At 36.0% G+C, this 19099-nt stretch overlaps 1 protein-coding gene across 2 annotated transcripts in view; it reads right to left on the bottom strand.

Moving 5' to 3' along the window:
• The window catches only part of CEPT1 (choline/ethanolamine phosphotransferase 1), a 36821-nt gene extending 17772 nt beyond the window's left edge, over positions 1-19049 (bottom strand). For both annotated transcript variants that reach the window (XM_044238898.1, XM_044238897.1), the window contains exons 1-4: positions 18945-19049; positions 12480-12888; positions 6634-6781; positions 5089-5230 (exon numbers count right to left, since the gene is read on the bottom strand). In XM_044238898.1, coding sequence (XP_044094833.1) covers positions 5089-5230; positions 6634-6781; positions 12480-12818 — 629 coding nt within the window. In that variant the 5' untranslated portion in view covers positions 12819-12888; positions 18945-19049. The remainder of the gene's footprint in view (positions 1-5088; positions 5231-6633; positions 6782-12479; positions 12889-18944) is intronic.
• Positions 19050-19099: the final 50 nt, after the last annotated feature.

Here is a 19099-nt window from a genome sequence, read left to right as displayed (position 1 = left end):
AAAAAGACTAGTGGTACGGAACAGGCTTCAAATCAAAATCATATCATCAAAATTAAGAGCTGAGGAATGCTAAAAAAGACAGAAACTGGTCTATGATTTTACCTGATAATCCAAGAGTCCAAACTGCAATCTAGGCTTTAGGTTAATTTAAGTAGGTGTTTTAAGGTATGTTCTTTAACAACTTAATAAAATTAAAATGAGCACAGTCCTAATGACTGACTCATTACCAAGAGCAACAAAAAAATACATAGGGAAACTAAAATCTGCAAGGAAAATCTCTGATATTTCTCAGTTTATGTGATAAATCTTTAACTTTTAAAGATAAAAATACCCTATACAGGCATTCAATAGGAAGCTTCCTAATTCTTAATCCATAAAAAGTGGATCATACAATAACAGACAGTTTGGATTATAACATGAACAGTTTTTAATTAATAGGATATCTGCAAGTATTTATTCTTTAGAGGTTTCTTGGGAAAGAAATGAACTGGATTTGTCAGATTACCAATAGAGCATAGCCTATTGACTTTTCTCATTCAACTAGAAAAGAAAAATTTAGAAGTTATCTACTTACATAGAAATAAATGTGGTAGCAGAGTTATTAGCTAATGTAAATGTGAAACATTAGAAGCATGAACTGAAAAATGTAATAAATACTCTGCCTGTTGTAAGTAGTAAGTACACTGGAAACAACATCTGTGAAATTAATAGACTCACAGAAGGAACCTTAGATATCATCAAATACAAAACTCTGATTTACAAATTAGGAAATTAAAGTTATAGGCCTTGCCCAAGCTTATATACAGTATTATAATTTGGAGATAACATTTGAGGCAAGATATACTGATCTAGTTCAATTCATTATAATTTTTTTGTCTTGTGAAAAGAGTATCCTCCCCATTCCCCCAAGCTCCTCACACAATGATAATTTAAGTAAGAATTCTACTTTTCAGGGTGGAGGATTTTTTTAAGTCCAGTACTTTGCATAAATAGTTTTATCAGAGATTATTTAGAGTTTCTAAAAATTTAATTTATAAAAATGATTCCATATATATATGTAGAAATTATGGATTTTAAAATTCTAGATACACAGGGTTTAAGCCTTAAGAGAGGAAACATGTTCTCTTCCATTTAATATAATCCATAAACATTTTAAGAAATATTTTACAAATATTTACAAATGAGCTTCAACTCATAATTCTTATTTTTTTTCCACCCACTTGTTCCTTCTGTGAAGTTCTAGTTCCTCCCCAGTCTTTCAAATTCAGACTAGTAAATATCCTAACGAGCCCAGCTGGACCTAGAAAGGTCCCAATGAGCAATTCTCATCTAAGTCAGATCTGTACTAGCTCAGTCCAGAAGGACTGTGAGGACAGGGGTCTGTCTAGATGTGAAAGGTAATAATATTCCCTGTAAAAGGCAGTTTCCAGCTGTGATCAAAGCAAAGTGTTGAAAGATTTAGCTCATAATTTCAGGGATAATGTATCCAAATTACATTGGCTTTCTCATAATAGCTAACTTTGAAAGGAAATTCCTTATAGATGAATTAAACTATGGAGCCTATTTCTAGTCAAGATACTATAAGCAAACTTAATAGTAACTAAAAATTGTGATATTAAGAGACTAAGAAAAACAAAAATCTCTTATTTGGCAAATACAATATGTGGTTATTAAACACACAACAACCTATATTGGTTACATATAAAAAAGAAAATCTTGTGATCTTTTTCACTTGCGTGTAAACATCAAAATAAAACAATTAAAATAAAAATACTTTAAAATAAAACTCCTAAGGTACCTAAAGCTGCTTTCACATTCCTCCAAAAAAGGAGTAAGAAAAAGCAAGGAATTAAAAAAAACTTTTTTAGTCAAATTCCATTTCAGAGTTTACCTTATTATTTTCTAATTAAACAAAATAAAGTTTGGACTTTCTCCTCCACACATATAAACTTCACTTCAATATTTAGCCTATTATACATCTGCCTATTCTCTTTGTTCTTGAAAAGAACATGAAATCTAAAATGGCACTTAAAAATTCTTCAGGAATATTGCTATTATTCCATATGCCATTACACTGCTATTTTGATAACTATCTCCTTAAATAAGCACTCACAGCACATTACTATGACTGTTGAGAACTGCTTTTACTTTAAAAAAGAAATAGTGCAGCTTAAATATGAATATAGGATTTCAGAAAATTGTATTCAAATTTTCCAAATGAAAATCAATTCCTCGTAATAATAATATGTAATTTAATTGAGATATTAAATTCAAACTGTCCCCAATATTTCTATATACATTTTCATCACAAGGAAGCATGAGAGTCTCAGGGGGAGAGTGTCCTCCCATCAAGCCCCTCTGCCTGTTACCCTAAACTCTGGTCCTGCATTTTCAACAATCTAGCTCCATGTATCCATCTCTCTTTTTTCCCCAAATATCTTCAATCTCTTCTCTAGTCAATTTCTTCTGCATAAATACAAAACCCTCCTTCCTTTGAGCCTAAGTTTTATCTTCTAACAGATGCCTTGCTCCTTCCCATCACCACAGCCATACATTTTTTAAGTCACCTGTATTAATGTGTGCTTATTTATTCTCTTCACTTGTCATCCCCTACAATCTGGCTTTTACCCTATCTGCTACAGAGAAACGCCTCTGGATGGCCTCACACTGCCAAATTCAGTGTACAATTTTCTGTCCTCATTCTGAGTCTTGGCAACATTTAGCATTATTCTCTTTTGAAATCTCTGGCTTTTTATTCTGGTATGCCTCCTCCTCAGACTGTTCAATAATTTTCATAGGCTTCTTTCTAGGCTTGCTTTCTAAGTTTTCTAAGCTATTTTCATTCTATTTGGATGTCTAATATCCCTCAGATACACATTCTAGGTGGAACTCTCCCTTTCAAATTGGTTCTTCTGCCGATAGGGCCTTTCTCCGCCTTCCATCCAACCACCCCTGGAGGGGAACTGGAGTTACTTCAGTCCCTGCTCCCTCATTCATTCCCCATATGCAGACAGAGATGAAGTCCTACAGTTTCTACCTCTTAAGCCTCTCTCCAACCTGTGACTTTCTCTCTGATTGTGCTGTCATCGCACTAGCTCAGGCATCAGCATTCCTCACAATAATGATGCTGATAACTTCTAAGGGTCTCCTTACCTCTGTCACAGCTCACTCTAATTCATCCTCCGATTACTGCCAGCCTGCTCTTTCCAAACTGTCGTTTTGTCATTTCCCTGAGTTAGGTCCTACTAAGGCTCCCCACAGATTCAGAACAAAAGCCCATATTTCTCGGCAGGACACAGAAGTCCTTGATTCTTTGGATCTTCTCCAGCTTTGTCTCCTGCCACTGCCCTACAAGCATCTTACGATTTAACTGCTGTTAAGACAGAACTGCTATAGTTCTCCAAATACATATTTAATTAAAGGAATACACCACAAGGGACCTTCCAGGACTGGCAAATAGAAAAATGTGATATCAAATTGCTCCTAAAAACACTATTTTCCCCCTACTTCCATGGTTCCTTCGTCCTCCTTCCTTCAGTTCCTGTACCACAAGGTTGGCGCTGCTTTACTTGAAAGGGAAAGATCATTATCTTTCTGATAATTAATCAGAATTTCTAAGCTGGTGATCAATAAGCTTTCAAAATAAGGGCTTGAAAGTTAACTATGAGATAATAACCACTGAAACAAACTATATAAAATCTAGGTACTATAAATTCTGCTATTTTTGAAAACAGTAATATCACTAAAAACTAAAGGGTGAACCACATGTTCTTAGAAGTCTAATATTTTGTAGTTTCACCAATGCAGAGAAATGCTATGAAAACATTACTGAGATAAAGGCTATAAAAAAATATTGAGAAAAAACATCTGTACATGATATTTTCAATTACTGCTTTTTTTCTATCAGAAATCCATAGTATTTTCTGAGCACTGATCAATTTATATACTGCTAAAGAACACAGAGGCATATAATTTTCAACTGGACAAACATATCTGCTATTGTCACGAAGGGTATTACCTTAAGATGGGCCTTAAAAATGTTTTCTAAGCCTCCAGGACATACCTTTTAATTAATATCCAAAATATTAATAAGTATTGTTACTGTTGTAAGTTAAGAATATCTTAAGTTCTATTTCAATAAGTTTAACAAAAAACATTTGAACTAAACTTGTAAGAACAGCTGAATTTCTGTGCATTCCAGCTCTTACAAAACCTAGAACACTAAGTTTATGTGGGATCTAAAATTGAAATATCCATTAATGATTCATCTTAAAGAGACTAGGTTAAGATGTTCCATCATTTGCAATCAGAGATTTTTATTTGGATATTTCATGAAGTATTTAGTCTTTTGTCAAGTTCTTTGTCTTTTAATCCTACACCAAGAAAAAAATAAGACTAACTTGATCAGTGTAAACAGGATCTGTGATACTTAATTAAACACCGGTTGATGAATTCCATCCTTCACCTCATTCCAAGACTAGTTTACTCATTAATATTTATAGAAAAGTACTGATCACCAGGTAGGAACCATTCATTTTGGAGTTTGAAAGCAGTTTGCTTTTTCATTTTTAAACTCTTGGGCATCTTGTTGGTGGTAGTAATCTACATGGTATGTCATGTCAGCTGAATTATCAAGAGCTTAGATTTTTATAGTCATAAAGAATATAGAAAGAATAAAACTTAACTAAACTATGATATTTAGAGATGAAAGTTGCTCTGTGCTCTCATAAACTATCTTATTTTTCCTGAAAACACATTTTCATGTGTCAAAACACGAGTTACGGTGAATAATAGGAAAAACACAGTGAATTTATCTGAGGGAAAAATAAGTGGGTATGAGTGAGGAGGGACTCCTGCTTTTCATGTTATTGAAAAAAACAATTGGTTGGGAGGTTCTAATAGTTCCTTTTAGGCAGTATGATAGAACAACAGACCATTAGGCAGCTATAATAATGAATTTTAAATTTCTTTTATTTGTTAAGCTAAAATTGTGCTTTGATCATTCCTAATATTGAAATACCTAAAAGCAACATTCACCATATCTGAAAGAGGAAACAAACAAAAAAATTACCATTAAGTGTTACTTACATTCCAAATCGCAATGTTCCAGAAACATATGTCTGCCAGTGTGCACAATAGAACATGAATGTCCCAGCAAAACAACAAAAAAACATCCAGTCAGGATTTGTCCCCAGCTGCACTGCGATACAAGTTCCAAGAACCACGAAAACTGCAAGAGAAAGATCACAATAAAAACTGAATAATCTGAAAAATCAACATTAACTGAGCCGGGAATGATGTTAGATGAGGCAAAAAGAAGACATGCTATGAATATACAATTTTCTCTCAGTTATCCAAGGTACCAGAAAAGCAGGATGTAATCTTTTACCCCATAATTTCAATTTCTTCTTTCACTACACCAAATACTGGAACCAAAGGTCTCAAAAGTAACTAAAATACTTGAGCATTTTTGAAGTATTCTCCCAACTCAGTAATAGTGATACTAATGAACAGTAAAAATTTACAGACCAGCGTTAAAAAAAAAAAAATCAAAAAGAAAAAGAAAACCACCCCCTGTGCCTTAGTTTACTCATTTGTAACATGATGATAATAACCAGATAAAATATATCAGTATTATAAGGGATTTCAAATAGTGCCTGAAACAGAGTAAATACTACATAACTGTTGAAAACAAAAAAACAAAAAAACCTTAAGGCCTACATAATTCACAAAAGGACTTTTTAAAAAAAGATCTTATTTGTTTATTTGACAGAGAGAAAGATCACAAGTAGACAGAGAGGCAGGCAGAGAGAAGTAGAAGCAGGCTCTCCGCTGAGCAGAGAGCCCAATGTGGGGCTAGATCCCAGGACACTGAGATCATGACCTGAGCTGAAGGCAGAGACTTTAACCCACTGAGCCACTTGGGTGCCCCAGGACTGACTTTTTTTAGATTCATAGCTACTCCAAGTCTGCAACATAATCTTAAACGTCCACAGAATATCCATTTAAATATAAATACCACGAATTTCCTAGTCTCCCACTATTGTACTCATCTATAATTTATGAGACTTTTGATGATGACAATTATACCCTAAGATTTTTAAAAACAAGAGGTACCAAAAGAATACTACTTAGGTTTAAAAATGACTTCAGGAGGTACCTGGGTGGCTCAGTGGGTTAAGCCTCTGCCTTCAGCTCAGGTCATGATCTCAGGGTCCTGGGATCGAGTCCCGCATTGGGCTCTCTGCTCGGCAGGGAGCCTGCTTCCCCCACTCTCTCTCTGCCTGCCTCTCTGCCTACTTGTGGTCTCTCTCTCTCTCTCTCTCTCTCTCTGTCAAATAAATAAATAAAATCTTTAAAAATAAATAAATAAATAAAATAAAAATGATTTCAGTAGAAATTAACATAATTTCTAAATTTCCCCTTATAGCCAATAATGAACAAATATTAACTGTATTTATAGTCTTTTGAAAACAGTAAAAAATTTTAACTGTATTTATAGTCTTTTGAAAACATTTTGAAGACTTATTCTGATAACTATCAAAACATCATAAACCTCTAATTCATTCCAATATTTTTTTCACATTAATTTTATCACTATTAATCATTAACATTTAAAAAAATCAACAATACCTGTTGATAGTGAATCACAACCATGATCAAAAAGTTCTCCCAAAGGAGAACTGCTATTGGTTCTTCTTGCCTGTTTCCCATCTATAGCGTCCAAAGACTGGTAAATGAAAAGGCCACATGCACAAGCAATATATGCCCACAGAGGAGCCTGTGAAACAAAAAGTTAGAAACACAAGAGTTATAAAGACATTCGTTACTATGTTTCACTGATGTATTTTTACTCACAGGTATTTTATCTTTACTCTCCAGAGAAGAACTGCTGGTTGGAAGCTATAAGAAAGTATCCCAGGGCTATGTAATGGAAAACTTTTTGGGACAATCGGAACTGTAAGAAAATCAAATTATTTGCTTTGTAGGGGTGCTCAAGCAGATGCTGGATATCTACTACCATGTAGGTTATATAAGAGATCACGCTAGGTGACCTCCATAACATTCCTCCTAACATTTAGACTCTAAGAATCAACTAAAAAATCATCTAGTGTAGTTGTTTCTAAACCGTTTATTTCAAGATGTTTACAGGTCTTATGTGAAGAATATGAATTCCATGCTAAGCTCACATGGGAAACACTGGATCAAACAATGTTAAACAGACCTCTACTGCAGGACTTCTTCCAGACCTTAATTTTGCTAAGACGTACTGTGAATATTCAAGAAGGGGGACACAATATGCTGCCATTTTCCAAATTTATTTGAGCATGTAACCTATTTTTCAACATACCTCTTCAACCTCTTCCTAGAATAACACTAGGAAAATGATGATCTAGTACACAGAATGTTTAGAACATTATTTTTCAAACATTTTTGGACACATTTTCAAGGAACAATTAATTTCTCTTTTCCCAGAAAGAAACTGAACCACTAATACTGGATTTAAATATGTTAAAAAAGGAGAACTTCTATTTGACATCTTTTTAAGAATGTAGAAGAGTGTTTTATATCACTTTTCACTATTTTCCAATGCCCAAGCCAGGAAAAAATTTCTATAATCAAAAAGTATTTTCTCAGATATTGGTTATCAAGTTAAGTTGAGTGTTAAATGCGCACAGCAGCATATTAAAACTACTCAGAGCTGCAAATAATATTTATATTCTGCATTGCAAAGAAGTTTCTCTCAAAATCCTATTTAGTTCTCAGTATTAAAGGTAAGGATCTTCTCTTAAACATTTTCTTAAAGTCTCATGTTTTAGAACACTGAGGCTGTCAAAAGGACCATAGCATAAACCAGAGTTACAAACCCTGAAAGCAATCACTGTGATTGTGTAATCATACTTTATGTGCAAGCTCACTGTACTGATAAATCTCAACTGACTAAGAACCCCACCTTCTAGACTTTGAGGCTACTACTTCTTGCTCCTAAGGGAATCTAGTAACTCTCTAGAGCTGCTCTGTCCTACACAGTAGCCATTAGTCATTTTAGTTTAGATTATTAGATATATTTTTTATTACTTTATTTTCAGTTTAGATTATTAGATATATTTGGATTAGTTATTTTAGTGTAGATTCACTAAAATTAAATAAAACTAAAGACTCCGTTCCTTAGCTACACTAGGCACATTTCAAGTGCTCAACAGCCAGATGTGGCTCTGCGTACCACACCAGACCACAAAGACACAGAACATAACCAGCATTACCGAAATTTCTATTGGACAGTACTGCTTAATAGGACTAGAAAGCTAGGGACTTCTTGGGGTCTAAACTCTGGATTTTAATGGGGGCAAAGTGTTAGTCTGAAACAGAGACAACTTCAACCAGCACTATACACACAATCCTAGGAAATGGTAAAAAAGTAATTACATATATATGAGAAAGCAAAGTCTTGTGTCTTCCGATCGTTCTTTCCTCCTGTGAATCTGCAGAATACTAAAACTAATATTTATATATTTCTTCATTGTTCCCATTGTTTACAACTCAGAATTGTTTTAGGAAGCAAGCTTTCTCGCGGAGCCTGGGTGGCTCAGTCGGTCAAGTGTCTGCCTTTGGCTTAGGTCATCATGATCCCACAGTTCTGGGATCCAGTCCCGCATTGGGCTCCTCTGCTCAGTGGGAGTCTACTTCTCCCTCTCCCTCTCCCTCTGCATACTGCTCTCTGCCTACTTGTGCATGGGCACTCCCTGTCTCTCTTTCAAATAAGTAAGCAAAATCTTAAAAAAAGAAGAAGACGACGACGACGGCTTTCTCACTCAGGAATAAGCAGTGGTTTCAGCTGGTTTAAGAGCCTGAGAGATACACTGCATCAATAAAGGACACATTTATCATTCAGAAAACCATCACACCCTGATAGGCAGGAAGAGAACAATTAGCATAGGAAAATAATCTTATCACAATCAGGCAATAAACTGACTTGCAAAATCTTGTAGAGATGTTCTCATATGAGTCAACTCAGGTGAAAAAATTCTAAGAAACATGGTTTTAGGGAGCTTTTGAAACAGAACTGTGGGGTTTACATACATACAAATATGTATATATACTGAGCAAGAATGTTTCTTTTCTTTTTCCTGGGAGGACATCTCAAAAACTTGTTTACATTATGTACAAAAAGAGGAATTAGAGGTAAGAGTGTAAAGAAAAGTCAGGTAAAAAAGATTTTACTTTTTTTTATACCATTCTGTTTGAATTTTTCCAACTATGTAATGTTTCCCCTTTCTTTTTCAATGTCAGTAGGAGTTAACTGGGCAATAAGATTATGCACAATCTGCCACTTAATTTTCTTTCCAATCTTGTATATTAAAAGGAAAAAAATCTAAGAAATTTCTTATCAAGTTAGATCAAAAACATTAAATATAGCAATATAAAACAGTAACAAATGAATGTCAGTACAAAAAACTCCATCTGATCATATTCCAAAAAGTTTTATTTAAACTTGATGGGAGCTCCTATTGGTAATAGCACATAGCTCAATTCTGGTTTTCCTGTGTATAAGATAGCTAACACTAATTTCTTTCATCTATCTTATGTGGCAAAGGTATGCCAAACATATGTAACATTAACAAGCTGCAAGATAAATTCTAAATTAACTTATGAAACTAAGACCAAAGCTACTAGCTGATGAGATTTAAATACTTAGTCTCAGAATTAGATCACGAGGATATTTTGGTATCCATAAAAAAAGGGCTAAGTCTACATTTCTATCTTAGAAATACGAAAAATAAGGGCTGATTTTCCTTTCTTATCTACTGTAAAGTTATTTTCTAAGAAGAATGGCAAACTCCGCTGAAACCATTACGATGACATTCTTTTCTAGGAGAAAGACTGGTATCTGAAACTATTAAGAAAATATCAGTAACATAAAAAATATATGGAAACCTCACAATACCTGGAGACATGAAATTTAATATTCACCCACTAGGACAAGGCCCAAAGGAATGAGACCTAAAATGAATGAGAATGTCCCTGGGTAATGGAACTCTTTTGACTTATGGAACTCTTTTGACTCCAAAACAGTAATTAAAAAAAAAAAAAAAAGAAATCAATAAGGACTTATATAATTTGTGATTCCATATATATGTATTTTTAGAGGAAATCAGGAATAAGAGGAAGGTTGTAGGGAAGAACAGGTTACATACTTAATGTTCTTGACCAATGAAATAATAACCATTTATTGAACTTTGTATGTTAGGCACTCTAAATGGATAATTTTATTTCTCTTAATACTATAAAACAAAATTTCAAAGGATAAATAAACTGTGCCTTAGAAAATTCACATAATAGGGCACCAGGGTGGCTCGGTGGGTTAAAGCCTCTGCCTTTCGCTCAGGCCCTGATCCCAGGGTCCTGGGATCGAGCCCTACATCAGGCTCTGTGCTCCGCAGGGAGCCTGCTTCCTCCTCTCTCTCTGCCTACCTGTGATCTCTGTCTGTCAAATAAATAAATAAAATCTTAAAAAAAAATTTCACATAATTTACTGAAGATCAGAGAGATAATAAGAACATACCATAGAAGACAGCTATGACCTATTTTAATGCACTGTGATCTAAAGCCTAACTAGGATTTCTACTGTGCAGCTATAAAGCATCCAGGCATAGCCTTTGTGGGACACTACCTTCCCTAGCAGAGCACGAAACAGTGGCTCAGTCATGTTCTACCTTGATTCCTCCTAGCAGCAATTCTAAAAAGTTCTCTGTGATTAGAATAGTTTCCATTCTGGAAGTTTCTTCAAAGATTTAAACTAATTCGAGGATTACTGTAAAAATTCCAAATCACTTAAGCACAGAGGCTAAGGAAAAGTATTATAGGGAACATGGTACCTGGTACACTCTGGGGTATTCAATAAATAACTATTAGTGGCTGAGCTACCTTTGAACTTGCTCTCAGTCCCTGATACCCATCATGGAAATAGCTTAGGATTGTGGGAAAAACTTCCTTTGGAATCAACACACCTTCCTGTTGTTCTGCTGTATCTCTAAGGATGTGTGGGATCTGGACCAAGTTCGTCTGAAGTGACTATCAGGTCCTCAAGTAAGCCACAGATAAAATAGTCCAAAGGACATGTTATAATAAAGAATTCCAGGACACATTTAAACAATCACACTGGCATTTAAGTTTCCTGATTGATATAAAGGAAGATAGTTAAGAAAATGATAAAAATTAGAAATATATTCATACAATCTGTATGGACATGATTTGTCTAGTAAAAGAGGAATTAAAACAAAAGTATTCAAGGGTGAGGAAGAAATGAACATCTGGAGGAAAACAACAAAAAAGTCAACGTGTTTTATAGGTAACTGTGATGTTCAATAGCTATTTACTTTAAGAGTGCTATGAGGAAACAAATTAATTGATGATAACCAAAAGGAATAGAGAGTTGGAGGGCGATAATTTTATCACAAAGAACAAATCATCTGAAAAGACTACTTAAATGATTACTTACAGCTTAAAACAAGATAAGGACTATTGTGACCATTACGATTTCTTATGATTCAGAGTCACCTCTGACCCCTTTAATTGAGGATCACCTTCTATCTTCTTGGTTACCTGGGACTGATCACTTGGATTAATAAAGGCACAATAAATGTTTCTGATTCCCTTCCATTTACCTTACTGTTTAGCTCCCTTCTTATCAAGGAAATTTTAAAACCAAAGAGATAAACATCAATTTACTTTTTCTGATGAACAGCTCTAGTTTCAGTTTTGGTTTTAAGTAACAAGTACAGAGGGTAAAAGAGGGACCAGCAGTAGACTTTTACTTAAGGCGGCCCAGGGAGAAAGTCTTTGTCAGCAATAACTACTCCCCTTCTTAACAGCAGCTGTTGCATAATACAGAACAGGAAATGCATTCTATTGACTTTTTCTTGTATGTCTTTTGCTTTGTTAGTGTAACAGAAATATACCTGAGATCTATCAGTCACAAATATTTATAGGAAGAGAAAAGGGACATTCAAGTAATTCTTAACAGGAATGGAGAGGAAACCAGTTTTGATAAAACTGATTTACAGGTGTGCCATCTCACTGCTTTTTCTTTCTGGTCATTTTAAACTTTTCTAAGATTTCATTCAGCTATTAAAAAATACTTTAAAAATTCAGTCATTTTTTAAAACTTTTTTTGTATTGAGATTTACTGATTTTAAAAGGACTATCTTAACATGTTAATCCCTGATAACATTAATTTACCTACAAGAATTAGACTGTACCTTTTGCTTCTGGTTTTCATAAACAGAGAGTATAAAGCAGACTGTAGTTATAGCTTTATTAATAGTATGTGTGATACAATAATACAATAATAAAATTTTAAAACAGTTGATAAACAATTGTCGAATCATCTTATCTTTAGCTAAAATGACCTAAAAATCCCAAGTACAGAGTTTTGTGTATATAACAAATGCTCATAACTGTTAAGAAATCCATCTTACCTGCTCTGTAGCTGTGGGACAGTAGAAGACTAACAAAACGGTTGTACAGATGTTTATTGACAATCCAATGATGGTGATGAGATTTGGGGCAATCCAGGAGGGAACTCTTCCAACTAGCCATTCCCAATACCCCTGCATTAAGGGCTCCAGCAGGGACCGTCCAGCACTCTGATATCTGTGTTCTTCTAGCCGCTTTAGTTGGTGTCTTGATAATGGTGGTGTAGGTAACTGAAACAATTTATTTAATACACAACCTGGAGTACTCATATGCCCGAAGCCCACAGGGGACTCCGGGTGAGAATCTCCACATCGTTTCCTCGTTGATCGATGCCCACTCATGGATCTTGGCTGTCTTATGTGAAGAGAATAATTTATCTTGTTTCACGACTTTTTTGCGGCTGGTCTTTACCTGAAAAAAGAGAAAAAGACACATCTGTCAGCCACCATTTATATCAATGTCAGCAGTAAATTAAAAAGAAAAAAAAAAACTGGTAACAGTAATATGTATCAAACAGATCAGAACACCAGGGATCTGCTTTTAGTTCTTGTTCTTATTAATGGTATAAGCCAAAAGAAGTCCTATAACTTCACCCTCAGGTGAAAAATATTAAGGGATTTTAACAGTAATATGCTTCTTGATACCTTATAGCTTGTCTGACTTCAAAGCTCTTGCCTTTTTTTTCCTATCTCACACTGATTTCAGTAATATAAAGGGACAAATCTTAGAAATGACTTAGTCATTTCACATATATGGACACCGAGATCCACAGACATCCCCAAAGACAGCTAGCAAATTAGTATTAATATCAGAGGAATGACTTGAATAATATGGGTCTTAAATCAGATTTTAATTTAATGTTAATAGCTAACACTGGGCACTTACTACACACTAATGCTTCAAGCATTTCACATTTTTAAAAAAAGATTTTATTTATTTATTTGACAAAGAGAGACACAGAGAGAGAGGGAACACAAGCCAAGGGTGCAGGAGAGGGATAAGCTGGCTTCCCACCTAGCAGGGAGCCCGATGTGGGCGTTGATCCCAGGACCCTGGGATCATGACCCGAGTGGAAGGCAGCTACTTAACTAAGACTGAGACACCCAGGCACCCAATAACATCATTATAAGTTACTAAGCAACATAAGAAAATGACAAGAATATTTTCAAGATTAAAGGGTAGTTATATATATTCATCAGACTGCATGCAAAATGTAGTATTAATACTCAAAAATTAGTATGGTGACTTCAAATGTTTGAAGTGGTGAGTGCCTAGAAGAGGGTGGTAAAAATGGAAATGTGAAAGACAGTCAAATCTATAAGTAATTTCTATGTAGAACGAGAATCAAAGGAAAACATTTAGGAATTAGATATGAAAGGTGAAGGAGAAGAAAACATAAATCAAGAGACTAAAAAAGAGAAGTTAGGGAAAAAAAAACAGTTATTTTAGCTTGGAAGGCGATGGAAGGGGATCTGGGGATAGAGGTTAGAAAAATATAAAAGTAGCTTTTAAGTAGGTATGTTTTAGACAAGATCAAACACCTGGAGTTTAAGCAAGAGATGAAAATTTCAAGTTATCAACTCTGGATGCTAAAGTCTAGTGTTTGTTTGTTTGTTTTTGAAAGAAAAGTTCTTAAAGGAATTAAGTAGAAAGAAAAAAGAAAATAATAAGAACTAATGGGAAACTCCGTTATACAGCAGAAGAAAGGGAAGCCATAAGAGGATTAAGGGGTGGGGGGAAGGAATCATCTCAATAGAACTGAAAGGGTAGTGGCATCAAACCAAGATATTTGGTGTACTTTGATATTCTGGTAGAAAGCTATCCAGCACGCAATATGAAATTCCCAGAAATGTTCCACTATGAGAATACAGAATGAATACAAGAAGTAGGACATTTCAACAATGGACCAGGTATCAAACATGCCTAAGACTACTTCTCTCTTTTCCCATATACATCAAGTTCCAAAATTTCAGTGTCACCAAGGATCTAGAGTGACAACCAAAATCTCGATCATGTGTCTCAATAATTGGTTCAGAAAATAGTTTTTTAGTTATCAACTGCCTTAAATAAATTTTCAAAAATCTTAAAAGAATCACCAGTGCCACTATTTACCTAAAGTGTGAGATAAAAACACTGAAATAATTTTCAAACCAAGGCAAATTATTTCAAAGAATTCTGCCACTCACTCAACTATATCACAAAACAACTGATTAATGTCAAACAACTGGTTACAAAATCATTTTAGAGAAAGTGACAGACATAACCACCCAAAACTTAATTTTGTAGTAGTCAAATTTTCTGTAGTTAAATTAAATGACACAGCTTCACATTTGGTGAGCTATAATAAATCAGCTTTTACAGAATTCAACTTAAACGTGGGAATAAAAAGTTTATTCATCTCAATTTGTACTTTACTATTGTAGTATTCACTTATCCTACTGCAAAAATGAAGTGACATATTGAGGGTGTTGGCTTCCTTTTGGCACTAAACAACTACAAGCAACTGATCCTAATGGTTTTAAGTTTGAGCATTTGGCAGGATTATATGATAAACTGATACCTTCCTTCTGAGTGTTTTCCCCCTCTGACCTAGGTTTTTTTTTTTTTAACCTTTTAATTCTCTCTTAGAAAAGTCTACAGTTTGACAAACCTTAATAGATCCAGCTATTACTTATTTCATACATGAAAAAAAGCCAGTGAGTTTTTAACTATTTCAATTTGGCAACATTGTCTCTGTGAAGCTACTAGCAACAAGATTGCAAATATAAATTCAGGTATATGTAGCACAACCTACAGATACACACTTTGCTTTCAATACATGCCTATAGACATAGACACAGAGGGTGTTGTCACTGCTATAGGTCCATCTCCACTCTTCTTCATCTGATTACATCTGAGACCCAGAGGCTACTGCAATTCAAACCATCTCAGGAAAAACAGGAGCTTCTGAATTTCAGCAAAGGAAAAGCAAGCATATCTCAAGGGAGTGCAACAGGGTAGGTGACTATTATAGGAAGAGTGAACTTTATGTAGAAAAAGGGAAACGTGATGTGGGATGGGAATATGGAATGGAGAAGCAAATAGTATAAAAATTATTCTAGCCACTTGAGATTTTTTTACCTAGTCAGGCTTATGCCGAAAAGCGTGAAGAGAAAATGTCCTTTTGTTGCCATACTACAAGGAACTAAAACAATTAATGTAAGGAGTTAAAATTTATTGCTGGCTAGCCTAGAAACCACCAGTCATGTTTTTATGAGAAAATGAATTCTAAGTTCCAAATGCATTCAGCCAACATTGAGTGCGGTAAGCAAGATAGACATCCTCCTGGTTCCCATGTCCAGCTGGAAAATAACTAAAAACAGGTAAACAAGCAAATAGAATTACACACTGTAATGGGTGCTATGAGGAAAATAAACTGTGGAGCCAGAAAATAGTTAGGGGTTCACATTTTAGATAAGGTGGTAGGAATCTATGAAGAAGTAACATTTATATCAGATTCAGAGGATGAAAAGGACCTAGTCCAAGTAAAGGTAACAGGCCCTGAAGCAAGAAAGAGCTTGTCTTGTTCAGGTGCCTTTGAGATCACTACGGCTGGACGGCAACTAATCAGATGGAAGAGTGACATAAATAAAGTTTGAAAAGCCAGACAATGCAGAGGATTACAGACCATGATAAAGAACTGAGATTTTATTTTGCTGTTTTGAAAAGTCATCAATGAGCTTATAAAAATTTCTATAATTTTGTAGCACAACCTACTTATTAGCTGAGGATGTGTTTTCATAAATCGTAATAGTAAAAGTGAGTATTTTAGCTGAAAAACTTCCCATCACCTGGAATTTATTTTAGTATAATACTGTTCACAGGTCTATAGCTATTGTAACCTTTCCACTTATTATCAGCAAATTCCCCTTCTCTGTTATAACCTGGCTCTACTGCAATACTCATTTCATAGCACTTAATACATTGGGTTTTTCTGTTTGTTGTATTGTTTCTGGTCTTCTCCCCACATTGGTCTATAAGCTCCAGGAATGCAGAGGCCATACCTGTCAAAAATTCTTTCCCCACACTCTCATATCATACCTAACATTAAGTAGGTAATCAGGACTTATTTGTGGAACAAGGAACAAAAATGGCTCATTATTATTTAATGAGCGCCTAGTTGTTCTAGACCCTGAAGAAACAGAGACTGAAGTATGGCCATCCATGATCCCAAGAAACTTAAAGGGGGTGGGGAGGAGAGTCTTAATAAAAGTTATAATGTGCTGTGAACAAACTGTTGTGGGAGTCCAGAGAAGGGGGGTACATATGGTATAACAAAAAAATTTTCTTTGTGCAGGCATGAATACTTATGTGAAAAGCCCAACAAAGGTACAAAAATATAATCAGAGCTATATAGTGAATACCTTACTAAAATTACACACAAATTGTGAAGCTAAATCTATGACATAGAACATCTGTGCTTATAGCAGCTGAGGAAAATGGCATGCTGCCTACATTATTCCTGTGTTTAGCTTTGGGGAACATCTGACAAGTATCCCACTAAAAAAGGCATCTCCAACTGCTCAGCAGAGCATAAGGTAAACTTACACAATATCCAACCTGTAGTGTGAAATTCCAGAATTCCCATCCCCCACGTCTAAGGGTGCCAAGTTTTAAACTCCACCGATTCAGCAGTGTGTTTACAGTCCTTTCACGGGAATTGGTGATTACACAGTTCTTTCCAACCTTTATGGCACTAATAAAGAAAATTACTAATGGCCAACACTATTTGGAAGGCAGAGCAAATTACAAAATGTTTTTTTAAGAAAGGAAAACTAATAGGATCACAGGATTACATTCAGCATTATTTAACAAGTGGTACATAGAACAAGTTAGCAAAAACAAAAGCCTTTTCAGCAGTCTCGGAAGCAAAAACAGTACTGTGTAATACAATTTAGATCTACTGTTGTGAAGAGAAATCTTGCATTCCTTTAAAAAAAAAAAAAAAAAAGGAAATAACTTCCCCCAGAAAAAAAAAAAAGAAGAAGAAAAGCAAAAGCCTGGTATTTTATAGATTATTTTCGTATTCCCCTAAAAAAGCACAGCATGACCCTCAAAAGAACATCACCAGCACTTTTAGCCAACTTAAAGAACAACTCTACTGCTGCCTAGAAAACAAACTGACTATGCAATAAAATGTAATTTGGCTCATGGCAAAGTTTAGAGTTACAGATATCAAACATTTAAGTGTTTATAATGTAAATTTGGAGAGATTGGGTGTGGGAAAGGAAGAAGAATAAATTTATGAAATCATAGTTGTAAATATTCAGAACAGTCTATTAATTGGACAAGAAATAAAGACGCCTCTGGTGGAACAGGTTAATACAAGAGGCAGATTTGTCACACTTATTTCTCTAATGGAAGCATTGCGCAGACAAGTTGTACAAGGGGCTCTGAATAGTTTTTCTCACCACAGAACAGATAAGCAGCAAAATAAATGCTTTTAGGACTTCAATCGCTGGAACTTTATGTGACTGCCAATGTTCCAAAGTAGTAAAGCTAAATATCCTTACCACAGTCTAACTTGTGGTGTTAGTCAATTAAATACACACAATGAACACACTTCTATCCTACTAGTTCGAGTGCAGAAACTGAACCTTTATTCTCTGCCCACATACAAGATAAGACATTAATATTTGCTGAAAGATAACTATGAATTTGCCTATCATAATATGGTTCATTAATAAACTAAGAGACCTCAAACAAAATTATATATTCGATACCAATGATCCAAAACAGCCAAGTGACATAACGCCAAGCACCAAATTGGAGAAGACAAGTTAAACACAGCTAATTGTAAAGACTCCATCCATCCAGTGTTCCTGGGAACACCTGCAAGCACTAGCAACCCTTCTGTCCTTTCTCCTTCCAAGAATACTGCTGAAACAAACCCCAGCTATTTATAAGTAAATATACGCTAGTATTTCTAGAAAAGTTGCTGAACAAGAAGCGTGGCCCAGCCACTCGAGCACCGCATTCCAAAAGGCAGGCCACCCCGTCACCGAATGCAACACGGTTTGGGGACCTGGAAGCACCTGAGCAGGAGGGTGTGGACCCGACATGGCACGGTCGGTTCCACGCGAGCAGCGTCCCCGCCCGTCCAGCCCGGGCCGGCCGAGGTTCTCCGCGCCACGACTCCCAACTCCTACAATCAGCAGTCCCCGGACTCCCGCGCTAGCACTTCGTCACCTCAGTCTCTCCACCCGGGGCCAGAGGGGCAAGCGCCCCTCGCCCTCCCCACAACCCTGCGCGCGAGGCCAGCCGGCGCGAGGAAGCGCTGCGTTCGCCTCGCCGAGTCCATACACACCTATATTCCAGTGCCCCACCCCAGAGCATGCAGCTCTCTCTCCACGCCTCTCGAGAGTCGTGCCCCCCAACACGTCCGTCACACCCGGCCATCTTCCCAAAGCCGAGCCCCGCAGCCTTACCCCGACCCCCGAGAGCACACCGCTAGAAATAAGCCCTCCGCCTCCAGACGACTGAGTGACTCCGATCGGCGGCAGCCCGTTCGCGACACTTTCGCGTTGCCGTAAAGGGATACAGGGTCGGAACGAGCGGCGGCGCGGGCGCGCTCCTCGGGGCG

This window comes from Neovison vison, chromosome 2 (genome assembly GCF_020171115.1).
Source record: "Neovison vison isolate M4711 chromosome 2, ASM_NN_V1, whole genome shotgun sequence".
NCBI classification, from domain to species: Eukaryota; Metazoa; Chordata; class Mammalia; order Carnivora; family Mustelidae; genus Neogale; species Neogale vison.
This window is presented reverse-complemented; position numbering and strand designations above follow the sequence as displayed.